General features: G+C 38.4%; 1 protein-coding gene across 2 annotated transcripts in view; it reads right to left on the bottom strand.

Annotated features, from left to right (window-relative positions):
- The window catches only part of RAB28 (RAB28, member RAS oncogene family), a 90,073-nt gene extending 83,774 nt beyond the window's left edge, over positions 1 to 6,299 (bottom strand). The window contains exons 1-2 of one of the 2 annotated variants that reach the window (XM_014851821.3): positions 5,981 to 6,299; positions 1,207 to 1,303 (exon numbers count right to left, since the gene is read on the bottom strand). In XM_014851821.3, coding sequence (XP_014707307.1) covers positions 1,207 to 1,303; positions 5,981 to 6,055 — 172 coding nt within the window. In that variant the 5' untranslated portion in view covers positions 6,056 to 6,299. The remainder of the gene's footprint in view (positions 1 to 1,206; positions 1,304 to 5,980) is intronic. The other variant, XM_014851822.3, reaches the window with a different exon arrangement.
- Between the last annotated feature and the right edge of the window lie 16,421 nt (positions 6,300 to 22,720).

Here is a 22,720-nt window from a genome sequence, read left to right as displayed (position 1 = left end):
TCAGTTTTGAATACATTAAAAGAAAATACAAATGAAACAAAATATGCATATGTTTCTCATTAAACCTCTTGCTGAACAATAACTTAGTAATGGAAAATTGGAATTCTTTTCTCATGCTATATCTTCTAATTTATTTTTCATTGGTAGCCAAATACAGATGATCAAACAATATAACAGGGTATATTACTAGAGAGATAAGCAGAATACCTTCCATTACCAAAAGTTTTCATTAACTGCTCTAAAACTTTTATGGAGAGTTGTCTGATAGATGGGGTGTTTGAGAAGTGAACATACTTCAGCAATATTGAAATTTATTAAACCCCTTCCCACTATATCACTCACGTTCAGTATATGAATCTGACACTACATAGGTAACCGTTTTTATTCAAATGTGTTTCCTCAGAGGAGAGAGGGATGGACTGGTTTACAAAGTTACAAAGATAAACTGCTTTTAATAAAATACTTTAAACATAATTTAACCATCACAAGTGAATGGACAGAGCATTTTAAAGCCCCAATTGTTCAGAAACTAACTTAAAACAGAAACCACTCTTTTTTTGTTATTATTTCCCTGTATTTCCCACAAAATGTGCTGCAACTGGCATCTAAATAGTTTCTTTGCATGGTGAACTGAAACATCTTGAATGCTCAAACTGTATTTTTATGAGTGCCTAGGGACCCTAAATTTTAGTGGTCTATTAAATGCCAGCAATTTCATGCTGCCTTGCATAAAACAGCATTCACATATTAGAGCAGAGAAGTTCCATAGCTACATTATACTTCTGTTCCAACTTTCTCTCAAACAAAAAACTGAAGCAGAGGCTAATCAAAATAATATTTAAAAAAATAATCCTTTCCTGTCTTTTCACATTTAGTTTATACCATATCTGTTGATAATTGCATGGCATTTGATGTTTTTTTAACTTTTCAGAATTTTATAAGCAACTATTGTTTATCATTGAAAAATATGTAGTGGTCAAAAACAGTGGGAGAGTCAGGGAGTATATAAACTTTTTTCTCACACCTAGGGACAATATGTCTTCACGGTAGATGCTGCTGATGAAATTTAACCTCCCTAAGATAGATTTACTGATTACATATATGTTCATGCAAAAGCAGCCCCAAAATTTATTTAAACATTTCTGCTTATGTCTCTTATTGTAAGATATGCACAATTTTCTATGTTAAGACTTTTTAGTCTCTTACCTGGCAATGTTATCCTTCTCAAAAAGAAATCCAGTCCTATAGTTTGTTTGTACTGTTTCCCAAAAGTTTCTTGAGCAAAACACGTAGCCAAGGAGGTCTAAAAAATTGATGCACAGAATATCAAAATTACTGCCTTTGTTTTAGAAATGTAAACATAAAGTCACTACTAAATCTTATTAAGTAATCTTAATATTTATACTCCTATTACTCCAACAAGCAGCTTTAAGCAGTTCTGATCAGTTACAAGGGGAGGAGGGACTAAACACTCCACCAGGTAAGTTTCACTTGCCAGCAGCTATCTCTGAGGACAACAGACTAATCCCTTAGATCTCTTTCAATCCCCTGATTGTCAAGCTCCTTCTCCTGCTGGGAAATTAGAATTTGAGATTTATCAAAAGAGAAAACTAAAAGATTTAGTTTAGAAAACTAAAACTAAAGATTCAGACTGAAGATCTGAATCTTATATATCCACATGTATCAGTTCAATACAAATTTCAGAGAACTCAAAAGTTTCACTTCTGAGGTTAAATATTCTGAGTAGTTTGTGCTCTCAGCCAATAATAAGAAGTACTAACTAAGGAGGGAAAAATCTGTTTATAGAATTTCTTTTCTTTTTCCCCACAGGAAAAGTATCTTTAAGGGTCTAATTTTTCTCTGTATTAAAGATGTTAAATGAAAATAATTCTACAGAATGACTGATAATATTTATCTCTCAAATAAAGAAGCTGGTATTTTTAAGATTAATATTAAGCAAGCAAAAATAAATATTTTCCATCCAAGAATCATAAAGCTTAAAAGTCACAAGAGTATTATAACCAGATCAGATATCTATCTGCACGTTTGTAACAACGACTCAAAGTCCTATTCAAAACTCTCAAGCCGCCTTTTAGGGTACCATTTCTTATCAAAGCAAACGAATAATTAATCATTCTGTTAATAAGAGAAATAACTCAATAACTCAAAAACTTCTTAAACATTTTAAATGCACTATTTACTTGTAAACTTTCCCAAAAAGAAGGGAAACACAGCTTCATGAAGCTTTTATGCTCTTCAAGACAGACTCCCAAAATTAAGGAAAAACAGTCTTTTTTAATTTTAAAGTTAAAATTAGATGTCAACTCCTAAAATTACAAAAACTAAGATAAAATTTCCAAGATAGCTTATTATAATTAATTATCACATAATTACAGCAGTACAAAAGAAAACCTAGCCAAATTTCAATTCTTTTAAACAAAAAAACCTAAAATTTCTCTTGACACAAGAATCATATTTTTCACACAAATGGCAATTTGCACACCCTAACTCCAGTTCTCTTAATACTCAGGATTTGTAATAAATTTCTAAGATATCTGGTCAATATTTACTGAGCACCCTGAAAAGGAGGTTCTGCTGGACACTGAGAAATAAATTCACTACAACAAAATGAAAATGTATTTGGCTTCCTTGAAGCATATAACAATATGGGAAATTCAGAGGTCAGAATAAAAAAGGTAAGCATTCCTTTTTAAAGCCTTTTGGTTTTTATTTAGCCTTATTTATGCCATTGAGCTTGTTTAACTTAGAGCACAAAATCATCTGTAAAGAGGCTGAGAGTTCTAGATAAAAAGAATTATCACTACTTATACTATTACAGATATTTAAAAATGTTTATATGGATGGTTGAAACACTTTTATAAGTCCAAGAGAAATTCAAGGCACATACAACATCAGCATAATGTCATTTAAGGTAATTTTTCACTTTCCTTTAAGATTCTCAAAGTTCAATATTTTTATATTAATGAATATTCAGAAAAACTCTAAGGTTCTTTTCTTGGAAATGGGACTTCTAGATTTTTGAAAGCCCTAGCCTCACATTTTTGAGGCAAACATAAAGATAGGACCTCTATTTGACAATCTGTTAGAAGTACTGGTCATTGAGAAAACAGAACAATTAAAATGGGTTCTTATATCCTCTCCAGACATCTTACTATAAAAATTAAACAGAAGATGAGCCAAATCAGTGGGAGGCGTTTCCTCTTCAATTATCTAGACTTTGTGCCATCTTTCACATTTAATAATTTCTCTCAAGTCATTGTATAAATGCCCTTCTTAAACAATTATGAGGTGAACAATCATCTACCATATCTAAAATGTTTTTATCTGATTCAAAAAAAAATTTTTTTCTTGGTTTGGCCCACTTCTGCTAACAATTTTAACAATACTACATTTACTAATACTGAGAAAACACCATAAAAGAATATTTTGCCTCAAAAAAATCTTAAGAAATATGTTAACAAAATCAAAAGTATGAATCAACACAGGAAAGAAATAGAAACACGTGTTACTAGGAGGAGGAGCTATATTTCTCTTGGAGAAACTGTAAGTGGTCATCTCAAACTTTATTGCTTCTGTCAGTGTGTATAAAAATGCCCTGAGTTAGAACTAGCAAGAAAAACTAATGCTAAGAAAAATGGCCAGGAGTTAAATCAGGATACAAATAAGAAGGAAAGAGAGGCTGAATTCATAGAAGAAAAGGACAGCAAAGGAAACAGAATGGGAATGTTGGTAGCTGACAATAATTTGAGAGCTGAATAGGGTATGGAGGGGGGAAGAAAACGCTTGACATATGAACAACGAAAAAAGGTTAGGTTTCTGACGCTTATATGCAGAAATTTATGGCAGAAAAAAGCCTTTACGGTTTTAAATTAGTCAAGATGATGAAGACTAAATCAGAACACCATAAAGAGTATCACTGTTATCTTATCCTTTGAAGTAAAATAATAATCCTAATTCAACAACAGTGAACAGCAAAAATTATGCTTTGTCCTACACCAGACAGAATTTTAGACAAAGATAAAAAGCCATAATTATTCACAGTAAATTAGCAACACGAAGAAAATGTATGACAGCCTAAATAAAAAACCTAGATACAAAATTATGAACAAATTTCAACTAATATATATACTGTAACAACTACTAGGAGAAAAAAAACAAAAGTTTAAAGAATTGCAATAGAATGCAGAATGATGGGCAATTTTTGTCTTTTTACAAGTGTATTAGTGCTATAGATTATTATAATTTTAAACAGGAAATAAATTCAGTTATGAGTTGACCATAAAAAGATTTAGGAAATGAAAAATTAGAAGGCATTCAAAAGAAAATATGAATGATGAGAAAACTATAAAAATATAAAACAAAATTTTTATTGAATAAGGGTGTTAGAAACAACGGCGATTTATTTAAAACAATTCATCCATTCAGAAAATTGTTTTTCTTGTACAAAAATTCATACAGTTAATACTTTATAAAGAAAAGTGATCCCAAGTTCTTTCCTTCTCCAAAATATTTAAAAGTAATCAGAGCATACTAAGTTGATTTTCCTCAGCCATAAAAATCAATAACAGAATATCGGGGAGGGCAAGAAAGAAATTAGAATTCCCCAAATTTTGCATTTGAATGACATCTTTCCCATAGGCCCTCCGAACTCCAATCTCAGAACCAAACACAGGAGCAGCTGTGCAGTGCCAACGGCCAGGGAAGAGGCAAAGAGCAATCGTCACCACAGAAACCAAGGTCCAAACTATACTAGCAACAGGGAAACGTGAAGCTGGAATCGGGAAACTGTTAACTGTAATCAGCTACATTTCTGAAGACTCTGATTGGGGGAAAAGGAGTGAAGAAGAAAGGAGACAAACTTTAGCAATATTCCCAGAAAGAGTGCTGGCATCTTTGACAGAATCGACAGGTGTGAATGCACCCCGGGCAGAGGCTCTTCACTTTATTTGCGGTCTGTGTCACAGACCCTTTGAGATCCTACAGACCCTCTCCAAAGAGCAAGTACCAGACAATGTTTATTGCATTTCAGGAGCTCCACAACCCCGGGTTAAAGACCTCTGCCTAGGAGTTAAGGGGACTGGGCTGCCGGATATTCTCACGCACGCACTCACTCTCATTCACTCAACCAACCATCACCGGAGTCTAGACCTTAAGGCAAGGATCCTCTCTATCATGCTAGCAGCTCTACCCTCAGCAACCAGCCCATAACAGGAGCTCAACAGATATTTGTTGAAGGTAATGCTTGTGCTGACAGGTGCTGTGCTGGCAACAGACAAGAACAGGTATGATGCTATAAAACACCAACTAACGTTTATTGAGTGCACACCATGTTCTGAAAGCTTTATGTGGATTTTCACATTTAATGTGTATTTGCACACTTAACCCTTTGAGGCGACCCCTATCAATACCCATCTTACAGATGAAGCACAAATAGGCTTGCAATTTGCCCTCCAATGACCCGACAAGTTAAGTGATGGAGCCCCAGCTCTCACCCCGGGAATCTGATTCCAGAGCCAAGCTCTTGGGAGCTCCCAATGCATCCAAACGGTAAAAAGGGGGCGGGGGGTCCGGGGGCCGGCAAAGTGTAACCCGGACTAAAGTAAAAAGAGGTAAGATGCCTTGGCAGATCCTTGCCAGTCCTCAGAGACAAGAAGCTGGAAAGCTTCCCAAGGAGGCGATGCTGACCCGAGTCTTGAAGAAGAAGTAGGAGTTCCCATCCAGGCAGGGAGTTGGGAAGTGACTTTTTTTTTTTTTTAATTTAATTTAAGAGGAGGTGGACGGCTCTTGTCGGCCTTCACCAAGCGCCTCCTTCGTGTCCGGCCCAAGGCGGGCTCGGGCCCAGAGGTCCCGGCACTCGGGGTAATGAGGCGACGCCGGGCGGCGGGGAGGAGGCTGGGGGCGCCAGGGCCGCGCCGGGGTTCCTGCAGGCCTGGGACAGCGGGCCCGCTCGAGGACTGACCTTCCCGGAGGTGCCGTCCCCCAGCACGACGATTTTGAGTTGCCGGTCCTGGCTCTCCTCCTCAGAGTCCGACATGGTGTCCTGGGAACCAGGCCCGCCTCCCCCTCCCCCGACGTAGAGGAAAGAAGGAAAGGAGGGGTCTCCGGGGGCGGGGGAGAGGAGGAAGGGCGGCAGTGGGGGCAGGACCCCCAGCCCCAGTGTCTCAGCGGCCGCTGAAGGTATCCAGAGGGAAACTATCGCCAGGCGCCATCTTGCCCACCTCCCCTCCCCCTGCGCGACGCCCCGCCCCCTGCGCGCAACGCCGGGCGCGCACCCCCGCCTCTCCGCCAACCCGCGCTGACCGCGAGTCTCCCCGGCGGGCCAGGCCATTTGCAGGCCTGGGACGGGGTAGGCATTCTAGCCGAGCAGGCGAAGCCCGGCGCTATCCTCGGAGGGGCAGGTGGCGAGAGGAAAATTGGAAATGTATTATTCACACTAGTTAGAAAAATTGGAGCAGAGTGGCTCGCAGACGTTCTGTCAAATTCCCTGGCTTCGCTCTCGCCCTGAGAAGATCCCTGAGGCGAATGGTTTAGCCCAATGTGTGTTGGGGCGAATGACGCCTGGGCTGCGCGCCGCGGTTGCCATGGAAGCCGGGAGTTGGAGGAGAGGCAGCGGGGCGGGGCCTGTCTCTGGGCGTCCGGCAAGCTGGTTGCCAGGCGTAGCGCACAGAGGAGGGGCCCCTGGAGCTGGGTTGGGCGCCGGGGGTCGCGCCCCGGGAGGAGCGGCCGCGCGGCTGCGGAGGGGGCGGTTGCTAAGTCCAGTGCTGCCGGTGGGGAAGCTGCAGTGGCCGCCCTGAGTGCCGTGGAGCTCTGTCACTGCCTCTTGTTTTGGCCTGTCTGGAGCTTCTTCGTACGAGCCACAGAATCCGTAGATTCATTCATCAACCGCACACCCTAGGGCGGTAGTGCTCAAAGTGTCTTCCGGGGAACCATCAGGGTAGGGGTGGGGGAATCCTGATGAAGTCAAAACTATTTTCATAATACAAACACCTTTTTTTTTTTTTCCTTTTCCACGTTCATTCTCTCAAAAGTACACAGAAAAGTTTTCCGGAGCGTTCGTGATGTGTATGACATTATCGCTCTGGCATCTGAAGGAGCATTTGCTTCTTATTCTGTTTCAAACATTTCTCACTATTAATTTCAATGCAGTAATGATAGCTATAACTCACATAAACAAAGCCTTTTAGGGTTCACAATAATTCTTCAGAGTGTAGAGGGGCCCTGAGTCCAAAAAGTTTGAGAACTGTTGTCCTGGATGATCTCAGTCCAGTAGGATAGGTATAAGATGTAAACGAAAATTTCAATATAGGGAAACAAATTCTACAATAGTAATTCCTGCCTACTATGTTTGTCCCATTGTGAATTACTTTACATAAATTATCGGTTCACTCCTCATGGGAACTCCGTAAAATAGGTAGAATTATCCCTGTTTACAGATAAGAAAGCTTACGTCACAAGAAGCTTAGCTCAGAGGCAGTAGTCCGTGGAAAATGGCAAGCAGCACAGTGAAAAGAAGTGCCCGGCCCTGGAGACAGCGCTGGAGTTCTAATCACAGACCTGCACTTACGAGCTGTGTGACCTTGGGCCACAGTTTCCTCATCTATAAAAAAGAGATAATACCTCCTTCATAGGCTTGAGAATTAAATAAAGTAATCAATGTAAAGTAACACAGTACTTAACATATAGTAAGCCCCTCAATGTTAACCACTGTAATTATCACACTCATCATCATTATTAGATATGGTCCATGTTGGAGCATCACTGCTTTCCAGTCATGTTACAGAGGTTTCTTGTGTAGAGCCTCAGTCTCTTCATCTGTAGATAACGCTGGTCCACAATAGTAGCTAGTATCAGCTCCCAGTTCTTTCTCTACTCCCCACCACCTCTACCAACAACGACGAGTTTCTACGTCACTCAGTGAGTTAATGAGAATTAGAAGAATATGTGAAAGGGGTTTGCAAAATTCTTTGTAACTGTTTCTTTGAGGAATCTGTTTCTAATGAGGATGGAATTAACCCCTTCTTGTCCAAGAGGGGAACTAATGGCAGAACTAATATGGCAGAAATTTGCTTTTACACTCTTTCTTAATGGAGATGGTCTATGACCCAGTTCCGACCAATGAGACACAAGAGGATGCCCTTTAGGAGACATCTGGGAAAGATTTTCCTCTCAGATTTAAAAAAAAGAGAGAAAAGAGAGAAAGAAATAAAAGATAGATGTGGAAGGAAAGATCTCCCCCTCCCTTCCTTTGTTGTCATTATTTGGATAAAGGCATAATATTTGGAACTGTAACAGCCTTCTTCAGCCCTCATTCCAGGCTTCTTGTTATAGGAGATAATGCTAAGGCACTTTGGGGATATATTTCATTACTTGCACAAAAGTGTATTCTATTATTTGCACAAACACATCCCACTGGCATGATTACTGCGGCCAAAAACTAGATTTAGCTAAGGGCATAGGACGGATTTTCATGTATATCTTCATATGAAGGGATATCTAGAAGAAAACTTTGCATTTTCCGATCATCAATTTCCTAGACAACTGCTTTGCTGGAGAGACATAATTTATTTGGATATGGATTCATCCCTAGGATTGTGTCACTATATGAAACAAAAAGTCAATTGTGTTATTTTAGTGACCATATTTTACCATCTATGGCAATATTCCAGGTTGAAAATTAGATTTGAAGAGTTGGAGCCATATTTATAAATTAAAAGGAAAAAATATTCTTATTGTGTGAAGGACTGTGCTAGCTAGCACTGAAAGCTTCTCTCATTCTAAAGATAAATAAAGCTGATCCACAAAAGAAAAAAGTCTCTGGAGCCTCTGTAAAATGCCCACAACAGCATTATAAACTAGGGGAATCTTTTTCAGTGGCCTTAAAACTAATAAATTAAATTAACAAAATACTGAGAGAAGAGTTCTAGAAATTTCAAGAAATTAGAGTTCTTTAGATAGGAAGAAGCAAAAGTAGTTACACAAGATAACCCTGACTGCTCTCTGTGAAACCACCACTCCACCTAACTTCAAAATATCTTTTCTAGAATTCCTAACAGATGATAATCCAAACTTTGTTGGAATATATCCAGATTCAAAACACTTATTCCCTCATGAAGCAACTTGGATTCTGGACAGATAAGCCCGGTTATTAGAATATTCTTTATGAGATGAACTGAAGTCTCTCACTATAAATTCCAACTAATGGTATTGTGTATGTCTTCTGGAGTAAAACAGAACTTCCCCATTCTAAAGGAATGTCTTCGAATTGATCCATTATAATTAATGATTGATTTGACAGATATTAAGTGAATGCCTACTGTGTGCCAGGCATTCTTGTTCACAACTCCTCTAAACAATGAGGACATGCAAGTGACCAAAATATAACAGGGCTCTGTTCCCAGGGAACTTGTAATTTGATGGAGAGGTGAAATAGACTAAACAATGACCACCCCAAAGATATCAACTCCCAATCTCTGGAACCTGTAAATGTCACCTTATTTGGAAAAAGCACCTTTCAGGTGTGATTAAATTAAGGCTTTTTAAGGTGGAGAGATTATCCTGGGTTATCAGGGTGGGCCCGAAATGCAATCACATGTATCCTTATAAGAGAGAGACAGAGGGTAATTTTACCCAGACAGAAAAAGAAAAGGTAATGTGACCACAAAGGCAGAGACTGGAGTGACGCAGCCACAAGCCAAGAAATGCTGGCAGCCACCAGAAGCTGGAAGAGGCAAGGAAGAAATTCTACCCCTGGAGCCTCCAAGAGAGTGCAGCCCTGTCGACACCTTGGCTTCAGGCAACGAACGCTGATTTAGGACTTCTGGCCTGCAAAACTGTGAGAGATGAAATTTATGTTGTTTTAAGCCACCAGGTTTGCGGTAACTTGTTACAATGACCACAGGAAACTAATACAAGGAGAAATAGAAATTTTATAAGTCAACAGAAAAATTTCAGATTCAGATTTTAAAAGATAGCAAAACAGCTGATAGATGGGATAAAGAGTAAAAATATCTGAACATTTTTAGTCATCACTAATGAAGGTAAGAAAATAGTAAGTGAATCAGAGAGTAAAGTGATTTCAAAAACCGCCAATTTCTGCCATCATCTTAAGAAATTCTATAGTCATCCATCATTTTCCCTTCCTCTTTTTGCAATATTTCACAATTCTGAAGATACAGAGCTTAGGACTAAAGTCCAAGTGAATATAGATTTGGAAAGAGAGAGAAAATATTGCTGAGTAAGGCAAAATAACAGCCATGCTCCCAGCTTGTGTACTTGGTATTGCCATATTTCTCTAAAAACATAAGAAAAATTAACAAAGATCTCCAGAATTCATTGGTTTATTAAGCTTCTAAAGGACAAAAAATAAATAAATAAGTCTTTCTTCCTGAAATTCTTTTTTCCCTTGGTTATATGTCTATATCCATTTACACACATGTGTGGTGTGTGTGTGTGTGTATGTGCATGCAACCACCACCTAGATTAAGATATACAACAATTCAGAATCTCAGCAGGCTCCCTTGTGCCATCTCTCCGACCTCAAGCACTATAAATTAGTTTTACCTGTTTTTGAGCTTCCTATAAATAGGCTCCACAGAGTACGTACTCTTCAGTATCTGGCTCCTTTCACTAAATCTTACTTCTATGAGAGTCATCCACCTTGTTATGTGTAGCAGTAGTTGTTCTGTTTCACTGCTACCTTCTATTCTGTTGTGTAAATTAGCCACAACTTAGTTAACCACCCTACTGTTGATGGACATAGAGATTGTCTCAAGTTAGGGGATGTTATAAAAATATCTTTAGCCCTTTAGGCTGCCTCACCCCTTGTCTAAAGGAAATCCCAGTCCACAAATAGCCCTCTCCTCACACACACACACACACAAATTCTTCCATCTACATTTTACAGTCTTGAAATGTTGGAGTATTTAATAATCATGGAACTGGTTCTTGGATATACCTTTTTAACATCTACATTTGTTGATTTGCTCTTGGAGTATCTCATCTATTGTATCTAGTGGTCTCCACTGAAACTTCAGTTTCCACATAGCGTTTCGTTTAGCATTATAAAGATGTCTGTTACACACAAACAGATTAAACTCACTTTCAGTCAAAACCTCCCTGACTTTTTTTTTTTTTTTTAGATTTTATTTTTTCCTTTTTCTCCCCAAAGCCCCCCAGTACATAGTTGTATATTCTTCGTTGTGGGTCCTTCTAGTTGTGGCATGTGGGACGCTGCCTCAGCGTGGCTTGATGAGCAGTGCCATGTCTGCGCCCAGGATTCGAACCAACGAAACACTGGGCCGCTTGCAGCGGAGCACGCGAACTTAACCACTCGGCCACGGGGCCAGCCCCCCTCCCTGACTTTTTTTAATTGACAGAACAATGCTAAACTTCATCTGTAAGAATACACATATGAGGAAAATTAAGGGAAGGAGAAAGAAATGAAGGGATCATCAACAGGCAACATAATTTTTCTAAAAGACGCTATTTACAATTGCAATTATATCATGCAATACTTAGGATGCATCTTAAAACAAATATATGTATGGAAAAATTACAAAACATTGCAAGATATTAAATAAAACTAAATAAATGGAGTGATATCCCACATGCATGTATAGAAACACAATATTGTAAATATATCAATTCTACCAAATGATCTACAGAGTCAATGCAATTCTAATAAAATTTTTCATGAAATTTGAAATGATGCATATGGAAGGCAAGATCCAAGAATGGCAAATCTATTCCAGGAAAAGAGGGGCAAAGAACTTGTTTTACTAGATATCAAGACTTCACATAAATTTGTAATTAAGATATAATGTATTTATCGTTTCAGGAATAGAAAAATTGACCATTATAACAAAATAGAGAGCCATGAAATAGGCTCCCAAATACGCAGAACTTTGATATAAGTTCACACATACATACACACACACACACACACACACAAATTCCAGAGGAATTAAGAATCCAAATACCTAAAGCAATATACACATTCAATGCAATCCCAATCAGAATCCCAGTGACATTTTGCACTGAAATAGAACAAAGAATCCTAAAATTTTTGTAGAACAACAAAAGACCCCCAAATAGTGAAAGCATTCCTGAGAAAAAAGAACAAAGCTAGAGGTATCACACTCCCTGATCTCGAAATATACTACAAAGCTATAGTAATCAAAACAGCCTGGTACTGGCCTGAAGATAGACACACAGATCAATGGAACAGAATTGAGAGCCCAGAAATAAAACCACACATCTACGGACTGCTAATCTTTGACAAAGGAGCCAAGAACATACAATGGAGAAAGGAAAGTCTCTTCAATAGATGGTGCTGGGAAAACTGGACAGCCACATGCAAAAGAATGAAAGTAAACCATTATCTTACACCGTACATAAAAGTTAACCCAAAATGGATTAAAGTCTTGAATGTAAGACCTGAAACCATAAAAGTTCTAGAATAAAACCCAAGCAGTATGCTCTTTTTCATTTGTCTTAGCACTATCTTTTTGAATACTATGTCTCACCAGGCAAGGGAAACAAAAGAAAAAATAAACATTTGGAACTACATCAGACTAAAAATCTTCTGCAGAGCAAAGGAAACCATCAAGAAAATAAGAAGACAGCCCATCAACTGGAGAAAATATTTGCAAATCATATATCCAACAAGGAGTTAATTTCCAAAATATATATACAACTCAGGCAACTCAACAACAACAACAAAATGAACAACCCAATCAAAAAATGGGCAAAGGATATGAACAGACATTTTTCCAAAGAAGATACACAGATGGCCAACAGGCACATGAAAAGATGTTCAACATCACTAATTATTAGGGAAATTCGAGTCAAAACTACAATGAGATATCACCTCACAACTGTCAGAATGGCTATTATTAAAAAGTCAAAGGGCCGGCCCAGTGGTGTAGTGGTTAAGTTCTTGCCCTCTGTTTCAGTAGCCCAGTTCAGCAGCCTGGTGGCGTAGTGGTTAAGGTTCACAGGTTTGGATCCTGGGTGCAGACCTACACCACTCATCAAGCCATGCTGTGGCACCAACCCACATACAAAATAGAGGAAGACTGGCACAGATATTAGCTCAGGGACAGTCTTCCTCAAGCAAAAAGAGGAAGATTGGCAACAAATGTTAGCTCAGGGCCAATCTTCCTCAACAAAGAAAAGTCAAGAAATAACAAGAGTTGGAGAGGATGTGGAGAAAAGGGAACCCTCATCCACTGCTGGTGCAAATGCAAACTGGTGCAGCCACTTTGGAAAACAGTATGGAGATTTCCCAAAAAATTAAAAATAGAAATACCATATGTTCATCACAGCATTACTCACAATAGCCAAGACTTGGAAGCAATTCATGTGCCCATGAACAGATGAATGGATAAAGAAGATGTGATATACATGTACAATGAAATACTACTCAGTCATTAAAAAAAAAAACAAAATCATGCCATTTGCAACATGGATGGAGCTTGAGGGTATTATGCTAAGTGAAATAAGTCAGACAGAGAAAGTCAAATACCAATACCACATGATTTCACTCATATGTGGAAGATAAACAAACACATAGATAAGGAGGATGCATTAGTGTTACCCGAGGGGAAGAGGGTGGGGGAGGGTGAAAGGGGTAAAGGGGCATATGTCTGGTGACAGATAAAAACTAGATTATTGTTGGTAAACACGATGCAGTCTATATAGAAGCTGAAATACAATGATACACACCTGAAATTTACAAAATGTTATAAACCAATATGACCTCAATAAAATAATTGTTTAAAAGAATATAAATATGAAAATCAAAATTTAAATAATCTGGGGTGACTTTCTTATCTTGGGATAGAAAAATACTTCTTGACGTAACACAAAGAGTTAATCATAAAAGATAATATAAAGAAAATTACATTAAAAGTGAAAACTACTGAGTTCAGCCCCATGGCTGAGTGGTTAATTTTACGCACTCCGCTTTGGTGGCCCAGGGTTTCGCCGGTTTGGATCCCAGGCTCAGACCTATCTCCACTCATCAAGCCATGCTGAGGTGGCATCCCATGTAGCACAACCAGAAGGACCTACAACTGGAAAATACAACTATGTACTAGGGGACTTTGGGAAGAAGAAGAAGAAGAAAAAAAGATTGAAGATTGGCAACAGATGTTTGCTCGGGTGCCAGCCTTTAAAAAGAAAAAAAAAACTACTCCATCAAAAGATACCATAAAGAAAGTGAAAGTGTTAAGTCACAAACTGGGAGAAGATATTTTCAACACATAAAACTTACAACCAACTGTTATCCAGAATCTAGAAAGAACTACAAATCAATAAGAAGAAAAATCCAGTAAAAAAATGAACAAATTACATGAAAAGGTATTTCAGAGAAAATGCAACATGTATTATCAATAAACTTATTCAAAAATGTTCAACCTCCTTGGGGCTGGCTGGTGACACAGTGGTTAAGTTTGCACGCTCCGCTTCAGCAGCCTGGGATGTGCCAGTTCGGATCCCCGGCTGTGGACCTACGCACTGCTTATCAAGCCATGCTGTGGCAGGCATCCCACATATAAAGTAGAGGAAGATGGGCACGCATGTTAGCTCAGGGCCAGTGTTCCTCAGCGAAAAGAGGATTGGTGGCGGATGTTAGCTGAGGGCTAATTTTCCTCAAAAAAAACAAATTTCAACCTCCTTAATATAACCAGAGAAACACAAAGAAACGAGCTTAATGAGATACTATTTCATATCCAGTACACTAACAAAGATTAAGAAGCCCAACAATATCTTTATCAGTCAAGAAAATAGAAACCACATAGTTATGTTATCAAAAAGAATTTAACATAGGGAATTGGTTAACTAGTATTGAAGGGCTGAGAAAAAACAAAACGAGAACACTGAGGAAACACAAAGTTATTTACTAGAGGAAGAAGTTACTACCCCTAAGATGAGGAAAACAAAGGGAAGTGGTCAAGGATAGTCATGACATCAAAGCTTGAAGGAGAAAGTCTGAGGAAGTGGCATCCAGATTTTTGTCTCACCGCTGCTCTTCTTCAGGAACAGAGAGGAAGGACCCAAGGAGCTGATAGTCAGAATTCTAAGGAGGGAGTTCCCCTGGCTGCTATTGGCCGCTCATCGAAAGATCGGTAGAGGAGCCCCACAGAGCTGGAACTCAGCTCTGAGGAAAGAAAACCGTCCCACTGTTTCCTCACAATGAGCACAATGAGGCTGATTCTGGGAGTGCAGAAAGAGACTGGAAATAACCGCAGCTATAACCAGCTGCTGCTGCTGAGGTGAAATGCCATTATTGGGAGAACATTGATAGGAATACCACACTAACAGGAAAGGAAGCCCCTTCGGCCTTCTTGTACCTTTGGAACTCCCTCTAGTGCCTCTTGACACTGGCAGAAGCTAAAAGGAAGCAAATGAGCAATACAGTTTGGAGAGTACTAGACCCATCACACTCAGTCGGTACAGCAGATAGGCTTGGAGCTTAAAGACCTTTACAACCAGTACAATGCCAGTTGTTGAGAAGGATGTGGGTCACCAAGAACTCATACATTTCTTGTAGAGAGTACATGGAACCACTTTAGAAAACAACTTGTCATTATTTTGTAAAGTTAAAGATTTGTATACTCTGTGACCCAGCAATGCCATTCCTAGGCATATATCCTGGAAAATCCTATGCATAAATGCACCAGGAGAAATGTGCCGGTTTTATAGGCTCATTTTCCTTCAAGAAATAATCCAGGGCCAGCCCAGTGGCTCAGCAGTTAAGTTCACATGCTCCGCTTCAGCAGCCTGGGGTTTGCCAGTTGAGATAGTGGGTGTGGACATATGCACCACTTGGCAAGCCATGCTGTGGCAGGTGTCCCACATATGAACTACAGGAAGGTGGGCACAGGTGTTAGCTCAGGGCCAGTCTTCCTCAGCAAAAAAGAGGATTGGTGGCTGATGTTAGCTCAGGGCTAATCTTCCTCAAAAAAAAAGAAAGAATCCAAAGGTTCTTCAACAGCAAAAAGATTTTGGCATATTCACATAAGGAAATATTACGTAGCAGAGAAAAATGAATGAACTATAGCTATGTGGATTAATCTTAGAAACATAACATTGAATGAAAAAAGCTAATCCCAAAAGATTACATACAGTATAATACCATATTTATAAAACTCTAAAACAAGAGCTCAAAACTAAATGTATATACATCTATGTGTATACATATATGATGAAAAATTGTCCAAAAGATAATCATAAACATAAAATTCTAGTTAGTGATAACCTTAACATGGGAAGAAGAAGGTGGATGAGACAGGAGAGCAACAGTCACCTTGGGGATTAGATCTTCAACATACAAATTGTGTGTGTCTCTCCCATACACACACAGACACACACACACCTCAAAATTCATATGTTTAAACCCTAACCCCCAATATGACTGTATTTGGATAGGGATATTAGGAGGTAATTAAGGTTAAATGATCCTCAGCAAAAAGAGGAGGCTTGGCAGCAGATGTTAGCTCAGGGCTAATCTTCCTCAAAAAAAAAAGGTTAAATGAGGTCATAAGGGTGGAGTTGTAATCCTACAGGATTGGTGGCCTTATAAGAGGAAAAGAGAGAAAGAGAGAGAGATCTGTACACCCACACATGCAGAGGACACGGTGAGAAGGCAGCCAGCTGCAAGCCAGGAAGCGAGCCCTCACCAGAGACTGACCCTGCCAAACCTTGATCTGGGACTTCTAGCCTCCAAAATCGTGAGAAAATAAATTTCTGTTGTTTAAGCTACCCAATCTACAATATTTGTTGTGGCAGCCCGAACTGACTAAACAGATTTGGGGCACAATTCAGTCCATAGCAATATCTACATGAAACATAAGTGGTACTTGCCTAATGTTTTTAAGTATTGAAAAGAGATTAGAACTTCCAGGGTTTTTGTAAGTATTATTAAACCACGATAATTAAAGCTATGTGAAATAGACACTGAAATAGATAGCTGAATTCTTTCAACAGAAAAGTTTAAAGAGGTCCCAATAGCTACTCAGCCATAAAAAAGGATAAAATCGTCCCATTCACAACAACATGGATGGACCTTGAGGGTATTATGTTAAGTGAAATAAGCCAGACAGAGAAGAACAATCTCCATATGACTCCACTCATATATGGAAGTTAAACGTGTAGACAAAGAGAACAGATCAGTGGCTACCAGGGGAAAGGTGGGGTGGGGGGTGGGCACAAAGGGTGAAGTGGTGCACCTACAACACGACTGGCAAACAATAATGTACAACTGAAATTTCACAAGGTTGTAAACTATCATAATCTCAATAAAAAGTTATAAAAGAAAAAAGGTCCCAATAGGGAGCTGGCCCCGTAGCTGAGTGGTTGAGTTCATGCGCTCTATTTCAGCAGCCCCGTGTTCGCCAGTTCAGATCCTGGGCGTGGACCTAGCACCACTCATTGGGCCATGCTGTGGCAGTATCTCACATAGAAGAACTAGAATGACTTACCACTAGGATATACAACTATGTACTGGGGCTTTGGGAAGAAAAAAAAAAGAGGAAGATTGGCAACAGATGTTAGCCCAGGGCCAATCTTCCTCACCAAAAGAAAAAGAAAGGTCTCAATACATGAACAAATTAAATGCATAGTAAAGGTGGTATTTCTAATAAGGGGGGAAAACATGGTGTTTGGGTGTTAATTTTTGAAACTAAATGTCTACCTCATTTCTTACTTCAAAATGAATTCCACATGAAATTAAAGTATATTTTTTGATGAAGCTTTAATAAACTAGAAAAAAATGGGTAAATATTTATAAGCTGGAAATAGCTCACGTAGCATGGCATTAATCTCAGTCAAAAAATTAAATATTGATAATTTGGGTACATAAAATTTTAAACATTCATGTGGCAAAAGGCACCAATAGGATCATATAAGCTTCTACCAAATATAAAACAGATGATTAGAACCAACATTCTCACTGAGAAAAACTAGAAAAACTATTTACCTTTTTATAAAAGCTATTTATAACATTTTTTAAATCTGTCTGAAGTTATCAGAGAGTTACCAAGTCATGATATGAGGAATTATGGGGCTAAGAGGAAGAAAGCCCAAAGATTGGAAGTCAGCATTCAGAGCCACTCTCCCCAGAAGGTATCTGCTGATTCAACAGTAGAGTTGAGAAACAGAGAGGAAAAGTAGGGCTTTTAATAGTCTCACAGAGCTGGAAGGAGAAGGGTCAAACGTTGGCATTCAGGGCATACCATGGAGGAGGACCCTTCATAAACCAGCCCCCAATTCTTTGGACTAAGACCCTGAAAAGCTACATCTTGGGAGTAAGGGTGGGTGAACCAGAAATAGATCACCTCCACAGAAACTGAAGCCAGTTTTTGTGTTATCTCAATCCCTATTTGAACTAAGATGATCTGGGGTTGCTATGCCCCTCAGTGAACAACCAGAAGCAAGTTATATTCTACCTGAAGGAGCATCAAATTATCTCCACAATTTTCCTTGATCAATATCTGGCACTCAATCAAAAACTTGGTGTATAATGAGCAAGACTTTGTGACTAAAAATCAAGAGAAATTGCAAACAATAGAAGTACACCACAGAGATCCAGATAATGGAGATATAAAACATGGACTGGAAAATAGCTGATATGTGTAAGAGTTTGTATGACAAGATTGAGAATTTTGTCAGGGAAGTTGAAAATATAAAAAAGAAACAAACGTAAATTAGCAATAAAAAATACAACAACTGAAATTAGCCCAATAAGTATGTTTAATAGCAGGTTAGACACAGTTGGAGAGAGAAATAATAAGGCAGAAGATAAGTCAGAAGACAGTATCTAGACTGAAGACACTGGGATAGAAAATACAGAAAAGATGGTAAGAGACATATGGAATACTGTCAAAATGTATAATTGGAGTTCCAAGAGATATACTTTTTTTTCTTGATTCATCACGAAGGTGGCACTCCAGAGCAGTGAGAAAAGGACTCTCTTTTCAATAAATAGTCCTAGATCAATTGGTATTCATATAGAACAAAAATGAATTTTGACTCCTACCTTACATCATATTCAAAAGTCAATTCCAGGCATTTTGTAAAGCTAAATCTAAGAGTAAGAAAGTTTTCAAAAGATAACATAGGAAAATATTTTCATGATCTTGTGGTTGGGAAAGATTTCTTCAAGAAGATGCAAAAGAAACCAACCTTTATGGAAAAGTTGATTAAATGAGTTACATTAAAATTTTAAAATTCTGCTCATCAAAAGGCATCTTTAAGAAAGTGAAAAGTGGGGACAGCCCAGTGGCACAGCGGTTAAGTGCACACATTCTGCTTCAGCAGCCTGGGGCTCACCGGTTTGGATCCCAGGTGCAGACATGGCACCGCGTGGGAAGCCAAGCTGTGGTAGGCATCCCACATATAAAGTAGAGGAAGATGAGCACAGATGTTAGCTCAGGGCCAGTCTTCCTCGGAAAAAAAAAAGAAAGGGAAAAGTGAAAACTCCATAATTGAAGAAGATATTTTCAATACAGATTACTCACAAGGGACTTGTGAAAGTATACCTATTCCAATAAGAAACAGACACAAATAACCCAAAAGAACATTGGATATGAGGCTTGAGTAGACATTTCACGAAATAGCCAGTAACATCAAAAAGTTTTTAATTTCTTTGGTAATCAAGTAAATGCAGAGGAAAACTATAATGAGCTACCACCGCACTCCCACCAGAATGGCTAAAACTACAAAGACTGACATTGCCAAGTGTTGCAGAGGTGGAGCCATTAAGCATTCCATGAACTGCTGATAGGAGCATAAATTTCTTCAGCCACTTCAGCAAACTGTTTGGCATCATCTACCAGAGCTAGCTACACGCCCTGTAGTCCAACAATCTCATTTCTCAGTATCTATCCAACCAAGATGCATTCAAAGATGAGCACAAGAATATTCATAGCAGCATTATTCATAATATCCCAAAACTGGAAACAATGCAAATGTCCATCAACAGTTGAATTGTGGTATATTGCCACCATGGGATATTATGCAGCAATGAAAATGAATAAATTGCTACATGTTACAACACAGAAGAATCTCATCAACATCATGTGGAATGAAAGAAGCCAGAGACAAATGAGTACATCCTCCGTGATTCCATTTATATAAAGTTTGGGAAAAAAAAGAACTCTGGTATTAGAAGTCGAAATAATGGGTACTCTGGGAAAAAGGCGGATGTAGTAATGAAGACAGATTACAAGAGAACCTTTCAGAGTACTGGTATTGTATTTTTCTTTCTTGGGTGGTTGTTGTATGGGTAAGTCCAGTTTCTTATAATTCACTAAGGTAAAGTCTTAAGATTAGTGCAATTTTCTGTAAGTATGTTACTCTTAAATTAAAATTATGAATATATACATATATGGTCAATAGTAAACTCATAGTAAAACTAAATCTAGAAGAATACAAATCAAGTTATTAATAGCCATTAACAGTAGCAAGATTTCAGGAACTATCACTTTCGATGTTATATATTTCTCTATTGTAGGAATTTTTTACAGTGTGCATGAATGTGTGTTGTAATCAGAAAAAGAAAAAGTACATCAATAATAGCAAAAGACTAAATAGTTACCCAAAGTCCTTCTCAGAGTGCGCAGATGAGAAATTCGTGGTGTGACAAGTAGATTCCACTAAAATAGAAAACCTGCTAGTCTCATAATCATCTTTGAGCCTTTGTTTGAAAAGAAAAAAGAATCTTGCTTGTAACAGAACCCCAGGCTGGTGTGTGAGCTGCGATTTCCCAGCTGTCCACAGTTCTGCCTCATTGCTTGGGGATGTGCTTCATTGATTCCCAAAGCATAGCTCCAGACAAAACCAAAAATTTGTAAAGCAGGAGAGTTCTCAAATCCCCTCTACAGCTGTGAAAACCAAACCTATCACAACTTACCAGTGAATCTGGCATGGTTAAATAAGGTAATATGTGTGGAAATGTTTCGGAAAACTAGAAATTATGGTACAAATGCAAAATATTATTTGAAACTTGATTGTGGGAACACTTGGGACATGAATTTCCCTGACCATCAAGAACCGGCATAGAAAAAACTCAGTGATTCTAAGGAAACTCTGCATTTCCAGATTCCATGGATTGGCAGTGGTACAAATGTTCCCTAAGACCTAATGTCCTCTACTTTGATCCCTTCTGAAACCTTGTTTTGCACAGCTCTGCTCTCTAGCGTAGCTGCTGTATGAGTATATGTCATCTGGATATCTAGTTTATGTATGTTGTTAAAATTAGGTTTAAGACATTCAGACAAGGGAGATGCTATTATAAAATGTTATCTTAACCTTGGGATAAGCATTTCCCAAAAGCGAATTCTTTAGGACACTAGACTCATGAATTACTGTTCAAATAAAGTTTGGAAACAGCTGTAGTTACCGTACTTTTGGAAAGTGACAGTGCAATTGAGCATATCATACTCTGAGAAATACTACGATAAAAAAATCTCTTTGGATTTTTTTAACCCAAAATTTCCCAAACTTATTTGACCAAAGTAATATTTACAGATATCGTATAGAACTAATGTTGCATAAAACACTATTTCAGAAACCCCACTATAAAACTAAAACATTCCGGAACAGAAAGAAGTCTTAAAAGGAAAGAAGCTGATTTCTAATACTCAAATCTTCATTATAGAAAGGTTCATATGCAAAAGGCCTCAGTTTCTCCTTACATATATAGTTAAATCTTACAACATACAAATGTTTTGATTCAGAAGGTATTTAAAGCTTTCTCAGCACCTTTGTCATTATTACCAAAATAAATTATTATCATAAGAATGTGAAGAGCTACTCAAGCATAGTAGTTAGAGCCGTGGCCTAGATTCAGATAGATGTAGTCACATTTATTGGACAGGTAATTTAAATTCTATGAGTTTCGGTTTCCTCATCTATAAAATAGAGATTATAGTAATATACTTCATAGGGTTGTTCTGAAGTTTATCAATAATGCATACACAGTGCTTGGTACAACACCAAATCCATGTTAGAGCCTATTATTAAAGTCTCATTTTAATATCAAGTAAGCACACTAGAATATAAATATTCAAGTGAATTTTGCCTATGAGGAGGTCACCATGGCAAGTTATACAGTTAAGCCAGTGATGCTAATATTTTTCAGGTATCTTTTTTGAAAGGTGGGTGAAGGGAGGGAGAGCAAGCTTTCTGACTAAGTATGGATAAATTAAAGTTTGGTATGATACATGAGAAAAACTTTCCTAAAAAATATAACTGAATTCAATAAAAACATTTGATATAGTCCCTGTATATTTAAAGCTGTGGATGAATACTACATGCTGTATGATGGTTAATTTTCAAAAACTAAGGCTTCCTGGACAAGAATAAATTCTACCTCAAGACTGCAACATAGAAATCCTGCCTAAGTTTCCAGCCTGCTGACCTACCCTACAAATTTTAGACAAGCCAGTCTCCCACAGTCACATGAGCCAGTTCTACAAAATCAATCTCTGTCTCTCTGTCTCTCTCTCTCTCCACACACACACACGTTAGTGGTTTTGTTTCTGGGAGAACCCCGGCTGATACATGCTGTGAGAGATATGAAGAATTATGACTTCACTGGATTAGTATTTATGCTACCTTTGCAAATAAAAGAATTTACCAATTCCTCTTTTTTTGAGTGCCCATTATGAAACAGACACTTTATGAGCAACTGTAT

Source organism: Equus asinus, chromosome 3, assembly GCF_041296235.1.
Source record: "Equus asinus isolate D_3611 breed Donkey chromosome 3, EquAss-T2T_v2, whole genome shotgun sequence".
NCBI classification, from domain to species: Eukaryota; Metazoa; Chordata; class Mammalia; order Perissodactyla; family Equidae; genus Equus; species Equus asinus.
The sequence above is the reverse complement of the archived record's forward strand: the minus strand, read 5'-3'. Positions and strand labels throughout refer to the sequence as shown.